The 15,729-nt window shown below is 41.3% G+C and overlaps 2 protein-coding genes across 2 annotated transcripts; one reads left to right on the top strand and one right to left on the bottom strand.

The window, feature by feature from the left end:
• Positions 1-2,661: 2,661 nt before the first annotated feature.
• Positions 2,662-6,699, bottom strand: LOC103143668 (serotonin N-acetyltransferase-like). Its single transcript, XM_016675483.1, has 3 exons — positions 6,415-6,699; positions 5,436-5,590; positions 2,662-4,657 (listed from the first exon to the last, which is right to left on the bottom strand). Exons 1-3 carry the CDS (start codon positions 6,569-6,571, stop codon positions 4,289-4,291), a joined length of 681 nt encoding a protein of 226 aa, XP_016530969.1. The 5' UTR covers positions 6,572-6,699; the 3' UTR covers positions 2,662-4,288.
• Positions 6,700-8,239: 1,540 nt separating this feature from the next.
• wbp11 (WW domain binding protein 11) lies at positions 8,240-15,670 on the top strand. The gene is made up of 12 exons (XM_007560289.2): positions 8,240-8,425; positions 9,832-9,918; positions 10,044-10,075; positions 10,149-10,242; positions 10,342-10,538; positions 10,721-10,854; positions 12,193-12,347; positions 12,451-12,639; positions 12,722-12,847; positions 13,332-13,613; positions 13,695-13,880; positions 14,653-15,670. The coding sequence occupies exons 2-12, from the start codon at positions 9,855-9,857 to the stop codon at positions 15,282-15,284; spliced, it is 2,091 nt and encodes a 696-aa protein (XP_007560351.1). The 5' UTR covers positions 8,240-8,425; positions 9,832-9,854; the 3' UTR covers positions 15,285-15,670.
• The last annotated feature ends 59 nt before the right edge of the window (positions 15,671-15,729 follow it).

Genomic DNA, 15,729 nt, shown 5'->3' with positions numbered 1-15,729 from the left:
GCTCTGAGGAGGAGCTTTGTCCTGGAAGGCGAGTCTAAGTCCAACCAGGCATTGTGCACTGCTGAATGGTTGTCATGGGAGATTAAAATATTTCTCAAACATGCATGAAAGAATATAGGCAACACTCCAGGTATGTTTTTGATTAGGGATTAATTATGTAAAACTAAAAAAACTCCCTTTTACATAATAGTGTCCTTTTAATATATAAAGTGGTATTTGTTATTAAGGTGGCCATACTTTTTAATTTAATAATGAAATCAGAGTTATTTGAAGAGTCCTTTTTTGGTTTCCTTGTTGGAAGATATTTGAGGCTGAGACTGAAATGTCCATGAAAATCTCAGCAACTCGGTGCTTATTCATAACACATTCTGCACATTTTCCAACTTCGTTCAAATGTGGTTGCCATCATAAACAGGCTAAGCTCCAGGAAGCTGCGGGCATCCCATCATGATCTTGTTTTTGATGTCAATATGAGGGCCGTTCCTTCTGCGGAGCATTTCCTGGAACGACTCGCTCCGTACAACAGTGACTCATCCTCTTCCTCTGGAGCTGTCGGCGCCGACCTCAAGGTAAAATTCCTGTACTTGATGTACGCGGCTTGTAAACTGAAGCGAGTCACACGGGCTTGGAATCACAGGATTAAGGGTTTGGATTAAATGCGTCTCACACATGTTAAGGGTAACGAGGACAAACCAACAAGTGACTCTTTGGCAATTGCAGCGGAATTCGAACCACTGATCTTTGTATTTCACCTCAACATATCTACATGTTATCAGCAAATGAGCACTGCAAAAAAGTACTTAACCTTAGTTAGGTCTGAAATACTTCACTTTATCTTGATTATATTTATCTTGATTATGGAGGAAGTGTGTAAAAGACCCCCATCTGACCCCTCAGAGAGGGTTCAGAGTAATAGTGGCTGGGATGTCCGTTTACCAGATTACCTGATGACTGCAAGGACTTTGTGGGATTATTACCTATGAGCCTGTCTGGAGGCTGAAGTGACCCCATACTGTGTAGAGAGGGATGACAGTTGGGTCATCTCAAGTAAAGCCAACACAGCTTGGCAGATATTTTGTCGTATTTTCATCTTTTTGTTCGTTGCCATTTATGAAAACAAAGTAGCGACAGTAAAAGTTTGCATTTCTCGTTCTGATTGTACTGACAGATGCACAACAGTCGCGGCAAAAAGCTTGCCTGGAGCGCGACGGCCTGGATCGCAGATGTGCAAATTATTTCTTTTGACTGAACTCTAGCCTGACTGACGCACATAATGAATGACTGCTGCTTTTTTTGTTTTGCTTGATTATTGTTATTTTGATTGAAACGCAGCGCTAATGATACAAAAAGTGAGTGCCTCTGTTTTGGTGGCCCTCAATTACAGCACAAAGGACGAAACCGATGACTCCAGTAATGATAATTGTGCCAATGCCATATCTGCTGCTAACAGTGGCATAATTCAGTAAAACATTCTCTAGATTTCCCTTGTTAAAATGCACATCAGTGTATTGTTTTCTATCTGTAAAGAGTTTGATATTTAATTCGAATTAGCATCTTTGAACTAAAACTTTGTTAAAACTGGAGAAAAAGGGGCATGGAGTTCACATATAACTACCAAAAATCAACAACAGAAAAAGCTAAAAGTTCACTCCATTTTCTTTTCCTGTTTCTACTTTTTTTCACATACCAAAATGTTCTAGGACAATCAGACTGATTTTATCTGATAGGAATAACCATCATAAATACAAAATGCAGCTTTAAAATGATTTAATTTATTGATGTTTAAAAAAAACACCCTTCAAACCAATGAGAAAAGTAATCCCACTCTGCGTTAAATCATGAACGGTGATGAAACTGGTGGTTATAGTTTTTGTAGGACTTTGTGGAAAGTGGAGTTTAACATCACTGGCCACTCTTATGCCTGTTTACTGTCAGACCTCTTTACCTCCAGTGAACCACAGCGAGGCCATTATCCACAAGTTAAAGAAAAATACGGTGTGGTAAACCTTCCCAGGAACGATCAGTCTACCAAAAACATACCCTAAGAGTGACCGGTCCGTTTGTCCTTCAGTGGAAACGGAGCTGCTCACCTGTCCGTGTTAGCAGATTAAGACCTGAGTCTGGGACTGAGTCACGGATTAAAGTGTGAAGCTCCACACAGAGACAGCTGAGGGAACGCTGAACAGAAATCACTAGTAGCTTTTGACTTTATATTTAACAGTGAGGACACTTGCGAGATTTTATTTTGATCAAAAGAAAACGGAATGTCTTTGACTATATATATATATATATATATATATATATATATATATATATATAAAGAAAAGAAAGGAGCAGTTTTCATCTTTAGAATAACAACATCAACCATTTTCTTTAGGATTTTGTAGCTACAGCGGAAACAAACTTTGGACCAAAAGTCAGGGTGATCAAAATCTGCAGTCCATGCAGGTTTATGTCAGGTCACCGCAGGCTAACGGATGAGTAGCTCTAAATCCTCAGACGTTCACAACAGCTAAAGCCTCCATAACAGAGCAGCAGGAGCCGGAGGAGCTGTTGTTGCGAGGCTAAAGGCCTGATGACTGACGTCAGCTGGTAGTGTGGGAAGCCCTGGAAACGGCTTGGAGCCGCTGCATGTTACACCAGGTATAGAAACAGGTCAAGTTCAAGTCAACACTTGGTTTATTATGTACATAGTGAAATAATCCATACAATTCTCTGGTTAATGGGATTCAGTTAAAAGCTTGAGAATAAATCAGAATATCACATGTGAATTGAACCTGTGAAGAATCTACAGATAATATTGATTTATTTCCCTACTTTTCTTTATTTTAGCTTCAAAACATTGAGTTCAAACAGGGCTAGCCTAAAGTATAGCTGGATTTTGCAAGTAGGAATAACAAACAGGCTTTTGGTTTACTAATGGTGGGCAGATTGATGCATAAATATCAATGATACTGAAACAGTCTGCATCAGTTCTGGATGGAGATTAGCATAGTAAAATAGATACTTTAGTTCCAGAATCCCTCTTGAAATTTTATTATATATTTTTGTATTATAGTTTCCCAAATTCCCAAAACTACCCTAAAAAAGATTTTGTATTGATTTGCTCTCAAATGATCATTTTTCACACTTCGTTTCACTTAGTTGTTCTATTGTTTCCGTCTATCATGTTAATATATTAAAGTATTTTGTAGATGTCTTTAAACTTTCTCCATATTCTGTTCCAGGTTTTATAAAAGTAATTCAAAGGAAAAACCACAGAAACACCTAAAGGTCAGACGTTTGAACTTAAACAATATCAGTATCAGAATCGATATCTGTGATACTGGCCCAGTGTTTATCTGGTATCGGATACCAAAACTGCAAACCTATATGATATTCTATGAATAACAAAAATATAAATAAATACATAAATTGCGCAACACAGGTAAGCTTATGTTCTTCTTTCTTAAATTCATTCATTATTATTTCCCTGTTTGGCCAGAGGAGGCAGCCAAGAGCCCAGAAAGTTTTAAGGCTGCCCAAGTTTGGAAGAGTTTTATTGGGGCTTCCTCTAGTTAAACCATTTAAGTTTATTTAAGTTGCGTAACCCTTTGTGTTCGCCAGCCTGTTCCAATGTGACCCAGATTTGATGCCATCCAGACATTCAAGGACATCCTACAAGTCTTTGAGCAACCTTGTTCTGACTGAGAAGCTGTTTGTTTTGAGACTCGACAGTCATTCAGCTTGGATGAAGTTCAAGTTTCGGTGCAACATGTTGATCGAACACAGGTTGGGTGTTGGAATCGTATTCCATAGAGACTCAGGCAGCTTTAGTGAGAGCTGAACCAGCAACAGGTTGGATCTCAAGTAAAGCGTTCTGCTCTTTATTCTATATGTGAGGTCTGGTGCTGGGAAAGTCGACTGATCACCAGGGTCCAAGAACTGATCACCCTGTCCAACTTTTTCCTCTCAGGTTAAAGTTCAGTGTCAAACTTTAGAATTAGGTGATCAAATTATTTCCATCCCAGTTCTAAGAGGTTGATTTCTAAATAAATTCTGAGTCCTGAGGAATACGCAGAATCCTCAGTGACTTCCCTCACTGCAATGTACAGAGCTCTGTGCAAAAGAAAAGTACTGATGCTTACTGATATAATCTAATGTAATTCAACGTTCTTACATAATGTTACAAGACAAGGAGTCAGCCCCCAAATAAAACTCTGCTTACGACCTCACACAACCTTGGAACGGCCCGGTCCAAGTGCCTGATGTCAATCAGAAAAAAACACAGCAGCAACCAAAAACAGAGTCATAAATCAACTTGCTCATCAGTCTTTGTCAAAGGGAGAGTCAGCGGATGCTGGGGGAACCGGATGGCCTCACTGTTGCGGCGCATGTACGCGTGGCCGCTGATCGGGTACCACATCTCGGTGAAGGTGAGGTTGGCCACGGTGATGGCGCAGCGGCCCAGGACCTTGAAGCCTGACTTGCGGTAGAAGGGGATGAGGAAGTCCTCGCACATCAGCACGGCTCGGCGCACGTTGGGCAGGCAGCGCAGGTACTGCAGGTAGCGCCACATCAGAATGGGACCTTTACCCTGCTGCCTGAAGGTGCGATGGACCGCCAGGACGTGTATGTGGACGGTGGAGCCGCAGGGCTTGTGGAGGGTCAGTGCATCCTGGAGGAGGAGGGGAGGAAAAGGGCAAAATTTTAGGGTGTTTTCACACCTGATTGAAATTTTCAGCTGGTACGGTTGGCTTTCACACTTCCCTCTGCCTGCCAAACAATCCAAATTAACTGAAAAACCTGCTCCTCTCCTCGACTGCGGTGGTGCTGCACCAAGAATTACTAAAGGAGATGACACAAAAACCTCAAAAGAAGACATGAGTATAACTTCCTTCTTCATAAAATGTAATCAATAATGGAACAGCGTCAGATTTTAGTGGTTGCAGGATTTCTTTTTTGTCTTTAGTAAAAGACTACGAACCATTTTTCCCACTAGGCTCTTGCATTTGTTTTGGTTGCATTTACCCAGAATGCCCTGCGCTATGGTCCGCTTCCTGCTTTTGTCTGCTTGCGTTCACATATCCTTTCAAACTGCACCTATGAGTTCACTTTAATCTAAACTAGACCTGAATATTTAGGCAGACCAGAGTTTGCTTCTTTGGTCCTCATCAGGCCAAAAAAGCAAACGACAAACAAATCAGACTTTGAAGACAAATGGACTAGAGTTCAGTTAAAGCAGACTAAACGTGACTGGTGTGAACGCACCATTAAAACCAGTTTTAGCTTTATGTTAAGCTGGAGAAAGTTGACATTCTAGAAGGAATCCCTTAACAAACCCTTCCTGCTAAAACTGTGTACAACACTCTGGTCTCCCCCTATGATTTAACCACTCTGGGTGGTGAGCCATGTAATTATAAACCGCAATGGGCTGGAGACCCAGAATGTCTTACTGAGGTGAGCCTGTCCTGGTCCCACAGAGATCCGATGATGAACGCCACCAGGCGGCCCTCTTCAAACCAGCCCATCGACAGCTCCGGACACAATGTGAGGAAATGACGCACTTCATCCAGGTGCAGCGGGCACTCCCCGGATACCGAGATAAAAGCTGGAAAAGACATGATCACAATTTAGCATGGATTTCAAAAACAGACAGTTCATTGTGCATAATATTTTAAAGGTAAGAATTTTATACAATTCTATAAAATAAGGTTATGATGCCAGAATTGATTTTATGCATCTACAGAGGACACAACAAATGCAATTTCTATTCTATAGAAGACCAAAGGTGTCAGAAATTAATTCATGAATAAAATGTAAAATGAACAATTAACAATATTTTTATGTATTGTGATCATCTAAATTCTATTTGATTTTACTCGATAAAGAAATGCATGGATTAAATATATGTCTAAAAAATTTATATCTTAATGTTTAAACAATTTAACATAACTTAACTGCATAGATAATTAATTGAATGAAAAAAAAAATACATAAAACAATGTTATTCACTGTTAAAAACACATGCAAGTATATCTTTTCTTTAACTGCTTATTGAATTTGCAAATTTATTTGCTCTATTAATTGAAGTCGGTGGGTGGGAATAACTCTGGTATGGAGAAGGTAATTGGTCGAAGTTTAACCAGTAAGATGTGAGGGTTTATTTAAAGCCGACAGTTGGAATTATTTTTAAAAAATCATTTGTAGAAAATATTTGTTTTTGCTTTTAAAAAGGCTTAAATAATTTTATGTATTTCAAAGATTTAGTATTGTTTCATAAAATACCCACAATTCTTTAAGAAATTAATTAATTAATTTAGTCATTAATTTATGTATTTTTCATATTTTATTACAAATAATCACATATAGAATAATTTGATTCCTAGAGTGTGAGTTTGTGGCCCTCCGCAGGGAGCCAGCAGGCCCACTTACCCTCCCTCTCGATTTCAAACACGCTGATCGCGTCCTGCGTGTTGAGCGGCCGCACCTCGCTGGCTGGCAGCGTGTGTCTCCGCTGGATACCGGGCGAAACTGAAGGTGAAGTCTGCATTGGCTTGATGAAAGGCTGGGCGCCCACAACAGACATCATACGAGTCAGAGGCTCCTGTCCTCCAGAGGAATCAGAACTTTTCTATCTTTTTTTTCTCTCTCCTTTTTTGTGTGTTCCTGGTCTTCCCCACTCCCCGCTGCAGCAGGATCACCTCTGCGGGGGCCCTGCAAGGAGAAGTGGACGGTCAGCGTGTGTATTTATGGTGCAGCTCAGCCTGGATGATTCACGGGCTGATTTGCATTTGAATATTTGCGGAATGAATGAAAGTCATAAAAAAAATCGGAGCCCTGCAATTAATCGCGATTTGTTTTGGTCAGTTAAAGTGAGGGGACGATAATTACTTAATAACTGACTCCCAGTAAATCGCCGCACCTCCGGCCTATTTATAACAGCTGTGGGATTGAAGTTTTAACATTTCTGCACTGCAATTAAAATATCTCTCAGGCAATAAACGCTTTTATTTTTTTTGTCTTTTTTTACTGGTGTTTACATGTATGTCAGATTTATTGACTGCAAACAGAACTTCCCCCAAAGCAACACAGAGGCACTGCAGATACTTACCAGAGGAGAAAGGTGCGGAGGAATATCAGAGAAGGTTGTGAAGAGGTCTGCTTCTCCCCGAGTGTCTCTCCTGTTTCCACGGATGTCTCTCTTCATTATGGGCTGATTATTACTATGAGTCACATGATGGAGGATTACAGAAGTTGTTTCCATAACTCGGCAGCATTAGACCCTTTATCTCCTCCCTGACAGAGCGCATAATGCTCTACAGGTGTCAGAGAAAACAATCGGCTTTTTAAAAATATATATAAGTGGTCACCTTCCTAAAATAATGGCCAATAAGTCATTTTGACTCACTGGGGAAAAATAATAATAATAATAATAATAATAATAATAATAATAATAATAATAATAAAACATGATAATGAAAAAAATAACCTTGAAAATTGATCAAGGTTTCATGTTTGTACCGACATTGTAAACTCGATAGACATGCCTTTATTTAAAAAAAAGCAATAAAGATCCTTACATATTCAATACTATGTAATATTGGTTATTAAAGTTATAGCAATATCATCAAAGCATTTATTAGTTACTTTGATTCCATAGACTAAAGGAAAAATGTGGAATAAACCCCATATTGAACGTATTTGCTTCTGTCGTGTTCGTGCTTTCTCTAGCATTTCATTAAATGAACTTTTAACCATAGGAATAGCATGACCGAAAATGAGTGGCTTAGAAATTAGTTTCAGAAATATCAAACATTTTTGAGGAATTTCTCTGGCTCGTGGTGTGCTTAACCTGTAAACAATTTCCCATTTCCCATTGACGGGATATAAACAAGGAATATTTTTGTTGGCTGTGTGGCACCATGGGAGATGAGCCATATCGTCCCTATCAAATACCCGCACGGGACTGCGGGTATTTGATTAAGACCATATCAAATCGATTGACTTGATGGTATTGCAGTTACCCCTTCCGGCCACTAGAGGGCAGAACCTAGAATTTGCAAAGGAAAATATGACTAACGAGAAAAATATATAAATATATTTAGAGACAAGTTTCTATCTGTATTATATAATGAGTATTCAATAATTTATTATCTCTAGAATAATAACATGTTTTTGAACACTAAATACAAACATAATCCTCAAGATTCCAAAATAACAGTCATGATTTTACTTTTTCTTCGTTTTGGTGACGTCAGAGTTGCCTTTCCGCTCCTGCACGCAGCAGCAAACATGGCGGATGGCTAACACATTCGTTGTTTTAAAATAAGTCCTGGGTGGGGATTGTATCTTTAGGACCACAAACAGTAACTCTTCCCGTGCTGTGTGTACCCGGAGGGCTGTCTGAACCTCGCCGCGGCCTGTATTTCTTTACTAAAGAAAGGTAAAACCAGCGATGCTTCCCTTGCTGCTGGTGTTGATGCTAACGCGGGTTTAGCTTCAGGTGCATGCTAATATGACCACCTGGGAGTTCTGAGTTTCTATAGAGTCTAAGTCCATGGAGCTAATTGTTTTCAAAGTATATGTGTTATCTTATCTCCCTTGCACCGAGTCATATAGACATTTTATGTTAACTTAAGAAAGAGTCTTGGCTAACCTGTTAGCTGACAGTGGCTAAGTGCCACAAGACGTAAAGCGATATTTTTCACTTTTATCAATAAGTCAAACTAATCAGTAGAGCAGTGATTGTTTTGCTTGGCGAGAGTTTAGTTTTAGAATTCTTCATTGCATCTACACGATGTTAAAGGCAGTCAGCCACGACGAGAAGAGATGTTTTAATTTTATGAATATATATGTCCTTGAAACGCTCAACAATCTTGCATGGATGTTCAATCTTTTTCGCTGGCTAGAATAAATGTTTGTTATTTCACTGTAATAGTTGATTTAAGTAAAAAACCAGAAGAGTGTTTTACATAAACTAGTCAAGAACGAGTCACAAAAAGGTATGTCAGAAATGACTAAAATGATCAAATTTCTTTCATTTAAAGTGCAAAATCACTTATAATTCTTACTGCTGCTACAATATCATGAAATATTGAACGCTGTAAATATCTAAATATTTATATATAAATATGTAAACAATATGTCATTGATTTCATTTTCCAGTTTGCTATGCAAACACAAGTTGTCTATATATCAATATCATTTGTGCATTTGTTATATTTACTAAACACATTAATTACACATTAAATTGACCCATTTACTGCTAATTGATGCATTTATGGACCAGAAATGGTGGGAATTCTTTGTTTGGAAACATTTAGTGATTAGAAAAAAAGCCCGAGATTTTTTTTTTGCCATTTGACTTGTGGTTCGGAGCCGGTTGAGGAACAATTGGGTAATTCCCATCTGGCCTCTAAATCGGTTCACCTCAGGTCAAAAGGTCAAGCTTGTTACAGCAGAAAATGTTTTTATCATTAAAAATAACCTTCTACTTCTGGTTGTTTGGCTTTTTTAGAGCAAATTTTCTGGTTAAATCCTGAAACGTAGTCATCCAACTTAGCTCAGGCTTGGATAGAGAAGCACTTGAAAACATTAGCGGATTATTTGGTCTAATTGGCCTCGAGTAAATTAAATCCTAACAAAACAAAACAAAAAAAAAGATTTTTAGGCTTATTTGATTTGCTGTGAGCATTTTGTTTCCTAGAACCCAAAATGCTCACAAATCCAGCAAATGAAGCAAAAACAGCAGCTGCCAAGTCACTGATAGCTACATACAAGTTAAAAACGCTCAACACTTTTAAAAGATTTGCATCGTGAACTTTATTTAAAACATTTCTTTACAACCAGGGTGAAGGAGACACACCGCAAAAATGGGGCGACGTTCCACCTCCTCCACCAAGAGTGGGAAGTTCATGAATCCCACCGACCAGGCTAGTAAGTATGAGTTTGTAAACAAAGCCGCTGACCTGTTCAGCAACACCGGAACGACGTTTTTCTGTACCAGTAGGTTGATGTGGGTGCATTAACTGTAACTTTTTTTTTCTCCCTGCTTTTCACAGGAAAGGAGGCCAGGAAGAGGGAGTTAAAAAAGGTAAACGTACAACATTCGCTTAAATCTAGCTGGTGTTTTATTGAGTCGCTGACGTGGTGGATTCGTTTGGCAGAACAAGAAGCAGAGGATGATGGTGAGAGCAGCTGTGCTGAAGATGAAAGATCCCAGACAAATCATCAGAGACATGGAAAAGCTGGATGAGATGGGTGAGAGGAGGAATTTGTTGCAGTTAATATAATTTAATATAAGATAAGTGAATCTATTTTTTTTTAATGCCTCTTTGCCTTTTTCTTTTTTTTTTAAAGAGTTTAACCCCGTTCAGCAGCCCTTGCTGAACGAGAAAGTGCTGAGGGACAAGCGGAAGAAGTTACGGGAGACGTTTGAACGCATCGTCCATCTGTATGAGAGGGAGAACCCTGAGACCTACAAGGAGCTGCGCAAACTGGAGCTGGAGTACGAGACCAAGCGAGGGCAGCTGGCTCTTTACTTCGACTCGGTCAAGGTGCGACCCAAACCCTGTTCACATTTCTATCTGAAACCTGTAAAAACGGCTTTTTGTGGTGTGATGAAAATGTCTTTTTTTTTTTTTTTCTGTTCAACCCATTCTAGCTAATTTAAAGTTGAGAATTATTCAATCCCTGTATGCTGTGAGCTTCCTAACTGTAAATGCGTATTGTTTTCCAGAACGCAGAGTCAGTGGAAGTGGACAGCATTCCGCTACCCGACATGCCTCACGCCCCGTCCAACATCCACATCCAGGACATCCCGTTACCGAGGGCTCAGCCTCCGTCCATCCTCAAGAAGACCTCGGCTTTTGGGTGGGCTCCGTTTGTTGACGCTTTCTGGAGAGCATCGTTTTGCTTCGTCAACGGGCAAAACAGAGATTCTCAGATTTGATGGAAATTCGATGTGCTGGATTCAGTCAATCTGTTATACCAATTAGATGATAAGACAAGTTCACTTTGAAACCGACAACATACCGACTAGGAAGGCTAGTGAGCAAAAGTCAGACTTGCATTGTAACCAGCTATTTTTACTCAAGTTACTTATTGGAAAAAAAAGGGACTTTTAGGAGTATTTTTACTTTAACTTGAGTCATTTTATTATGAAGTATCGCTGCTCTTATTTCAGTAAAACCTCTGAGTAACTTGAGTGAATGAAGAACAGGCTTGTTTACAGCAAAAATTCACCAGACAAACACCTGCAGTTTTTGTTAAAGTTTCATAAATTTTATGTTGACAGAAACTGATTTGGAAAAATTTTACTTCCCCAAACTAGCACTATGCTACAAAATTAATTGTTTTCATTCGGGTCCATAAAAATACCCAAATTTCCACATAATGTTGCCTTTTGGTCCGTCTGATCGTGTAATTTTTAAATATTAAACGATTGTTTTTATCAGTTACTCAGTGCTTGAGTAGCAGTTTTACCAAATATGTTTTTACTCTTACTTGAGTAAACATTTTGGATACTCTGTCTGACATCAGCACTCTACACAAATCCAGAAACAGTTTCTCTTTAAAATATATAGAATTTTAAAATGAAAAGCTATCATTGAGCCAAAATATATCAACAGAGATCATATCTCAAATTAACATCTATTTAAATAAAACGAGAGAAAAAAGGAAAATGTTTCTAGAATTGATCAGGGATTAAAAATAAAAGCAAAGTGAAAAAAACATGCATTCCACAAATACAAAATAGAAAATGTACATTGATTTATTTTACTAATGTGTAATTATTGATATTTATAGCCCTTATTTCCATGATGAAGCCCATACAAATAGGACCAGTAGGGGGCAGCGTTACGCTAAGCCATCCTACAGCCTGAACACTGTGTCAAAGTGATGGTTGTGTTTAAGGTGACTCATCAAATTTGACGTGTTAAACGCTTTGTTTTCCTCCTCGCAGAAGTTTCTTTCAAGATTTGTTAAAGAAAGGAAGTCCTGTGAAGGAGTGGGAGCTTTTGTTGAAAAAAGAAAAACCAAAACAATTATCGTGATTGAACTTAAAGTTGATTCTCCAAAGCCTCGACTCGGTGGTGCTGAATATAAATGCTCATCTCCCTTTTTAGGTTTTTATTTGCTTAAGGCGTCTTCATGATGCCACAAACTGTTTGCAGCAGCAGTAATTCTGTTTTTCCCTGAACGTCTCAGCAAACCGACGACCGGACCTGGACTGGTGTCAGTCCCCAGTCTCCCTCGTTTACCCCCTGGAAAGAAACCACCGGGGCCCCCACCAGGGCCCCCGCCGCCGCAGGTTCTGGCGCTGTACGGCATCCCGTCTCGACAAATCTACGGCGCCGAAGCAGGTGACGCTCAAACCGTTTTCCTGACTCGTTAACCAAACCTAGCTTTTTCTCACCACATTTCATCTCTCCATTTGTTCCCCTCTGCCCCCATCTGTCGGCGCAGAACCGTCCATCCCTGGGCTGGACCGGGACTCCGCCGGGGACCTTGGGCGTGACCGGGACAGCGGGAGTGACAGCGACAGGGACCGGGACGATGCGGACGATGACAGCGACTCGGAGGAAGACAGTGAGGAAGACGGAGACGAAGGCGCAGACGGTGACCGGGACGAGGACAGGAGCGAGAGACACGCCGGTGAGTGGCGCCGGAAACGTCCGGCACATTAGAGGGTCTCCTACTCTCACTAACTTACTGCGTGGACATCCGCCCCCTGCAGGTCGCAGTGTGCGTTTTGCAGATCTCGCAGCCGACGAGTCCCGGGATGGAAAGAGGAAGAAGAAGAGAGTGGTGAAGAAGACGAAGGCCATCACTCCCCTGCAGGCCATGATGTTACGGATGGCAGGTACCCTCCATCACAGAATCACAATTACTAGTCCTGGAAATTGTGAATCGATTCAAAACGCTTAAAATTAGATTTTTTTTGTAAAATTAGATTATGAAAAATTGCTTGATATTTTTTTATTTAACAAAGCCAGGCAGCTAAGCTAACCTAAGTTAATTTACAGACTTTTATTCACAAACATATTTTTGTTTAAATATAAACTGATAAAATTTGATGCAGTTTGTAACGTTACAGAATTGTTTTAAATAAATATTCTGTTTGTAAAATAAATAATAAATCATGAAGTCACTCAGAACACAAAGCATAGAATTAGGCTGAACTTATGGATCGGGCACATTGTCACCGATACTCAGATTTTTTTTCAGTATCGATACGGATATGGCCCAGATTTTAATATCGAATCGGAGCATCTCTACTCGTTACTACATGTACTTATTTTCTAACGTGAAAAAGTGCTGCATTCTGTTTCTTTCTTTATCTTCAGGTCAGTCCATTCCTGAGGAAGAGGAGGAAGAGGAAGTAGAGGAGGAATACACGGACGAGTCGGACGGCTCCGACACCGAGGACCGGGGCCCGCCGGGGGACCCCCAGCCCCACATGATGCCCAACCAGCGCCTGCCCCCTCCTCCTGGGGCAGTGGGGCAGCAGGGACCTCCCCCCATGCAGGGCCCACCGATGACCGGGCCCCCTCCTCTAGGACCTCCGCCGGCTCCTCCAATGAGACCCCCCGGTCCGCCTTCTGGCCCGCCCCCGGTGCCACCTCCAGGTTGGTTTGGTTCACCAGAAGAAGCTGGTTGTTGTTCAGAGTTCAGCCTGTAACCCAGAGGAAATGCTCTGCCGTTTCTAGGCGCCCCTCCGTTCTTGAGGCCCCCTGGTATGCCTGGAGGGATCCGGGGCCCGATGCCTCGTCTACTGCCCCCTGGTCCCCCACCCGGCCGACCGCCCGGCCCTCCTCCAGGCCCCCCGCCCAGTCTCCCTCCAGGCCCTCCGCCGCGTGGACCACCTCCCAGACTACCACCTCCAGGACCACCAGGTAGGGGTTATGTGGAGATATTCACACCTCTTAAACTTTTTCACATTTCCATGTTACAGCAGAACTTCAGTGAGTTTTAGTTTGATTTTATGTGGTTGATCAAATACTTGAATAGTGGAAGGAAAAGAAACCCATTTTTCAATATTTTAACTAACAGAAATTGTTTTTACTCTGATGGTTGTGAATAAAAATTGTGTTCTATTAGTTGCTTTCACCAGTGAGCCATGATAACTCTGGAGGAGCTGCAGAGATTCACAGATTAGCTGCGTTAATCTGTAAACGAGTCTTAAAGCTGCAGTATTCAACTTTTATTAAAAAAAATGTTTTTTACATATTTGTTAAAATTGTCACATTTTCCTGTCTGACAGTATAATATGAGACAGATAATCTGTGAAAAGATCAAGCTCCTTCACTTCCTCCCAAAAATAACCAATCAGAGCCAGGAGGCGGGCCTTAGTGCTGTTAATCAATAATTAAGCATCATTAATAGGAATTTATTGTGACAACAATAAATCAAAAATCTTATAACCAATTTTGTTTTATGATAAATGTCCACACCAACTAGCAAATTTAAAAATATGATGGGAAGAAGCAATAAATACTTCTTATTGTCACTTTTATCGTTATCCCAAAATATCACAATAAAACTTTTAAAGCTCGCTCAGCCCTAGCGTGAATACTTTTACATGACACCTTGACCTGCCCACGTTTTCTGTACTTTTCTGTATTTGTTTTCATTAAACTCCCATGTTTTGTGCGTCTCTCCGCTCAGGTATCCCCCCTCCTCCTCCGAGAGCCGGAGGCCCTCCTCGCCCCATGGCGCCCCCCCTCTCCATGTTTCCTCCGCCTCTCAACTCCAACGTGCTCAGCGCCCCTCCCAGCATCGTGCCGAGGCAGAAGGCCCCCGGCTCCGGCCAGGACGGCCCACAGAGCAGCATGCCGCCGCCGGCCATGCCCATGCGACCCAGCGTCATGCAGATGCCGCCTCCGCCCGGCACGGCCGGCAGCCACCACCACACGGCCACCATCGAGAAAAGAGCCAACATCACCTCGGCGGCGGCCGGAGGGGCGGCGGGCGCAGGGGGCGCCACCATCTCTGCCAAGCCTCAAATCATCAACCCCAAGGCGGAGGTCACCCGCTTCGTGCCAACGGCGCTGCGGGTGCGTAGAGACACGAGTGGGCCGATGCGGGGGCCGTCGACGGGGCCCCTGGAGAAAGCGGGCAGGGTTGCGGCAGGACGGAGGGGAGACGACGGGATGGGAGGACAGTGGCAGAAACAGCAGGTGGCTGCTCCTATGGGGTTGGCCAACCCGTCGCAAGTGGGGTCTGCTCCTCAGCCCAGCATGAAGACTAAAGACCAGGTTTATGAAGCATTCATGAGAGAGATGGAGGGACTGCTGTAAGAGTCTACGAACTACAGAACGTTTTTTATTTTTTCTCTCATTTGCTGTGCAGAGTTGTAGAAGTAGCTGTATTTAGAACATTCAGTAATATCGTTGCTCTCATCGAAAGTAAAAAAAAAACTATTTGGGCTACAATTTTAGCATAATAAATTTGATCCTAAGTGCGTATTAAAACATTTCGATTGGTGATTAACTGAACACTATGCTCTGCACGGTATGTTTTTATTTTTTAAGTCTGAAAATGTGCTTCTTTTCCAACAAGTTATTTGACCTCAGTGATGAAACTTTGTGTAATTGATTATTCTTTTTGTTTCTATGGCCGATCATCTAAATATGACGTGTGAAGCGGTTTGTCCTGAAGCCAAATAAAAATCGGTTCAAACATGTTTTGTTGTCATGTTGCTGCTGAAGAAGATGGAAGCAACGACCGGATGAAACTTCCTAA

Source organism: Poecilia formosa, unplaced genomic scaffold (assembly GCF_000485575.1).
Source record: "Poecilia formosa unplaced genomic scaffold, Poecilia_formosa-5.1.2 Scaffold114, whole genome shotgun sequence".
NCBI lineage: Eukaryota > Metazoa > Chordata > Actinopteri > Cyprinodontiformes > Poeciliidae > Poecilia > Poecilia formosa.
Note: the sequence above shows the minus strand (reverse complement) of the source record. Positions and strands in the feature narration are given on the sequence as shown.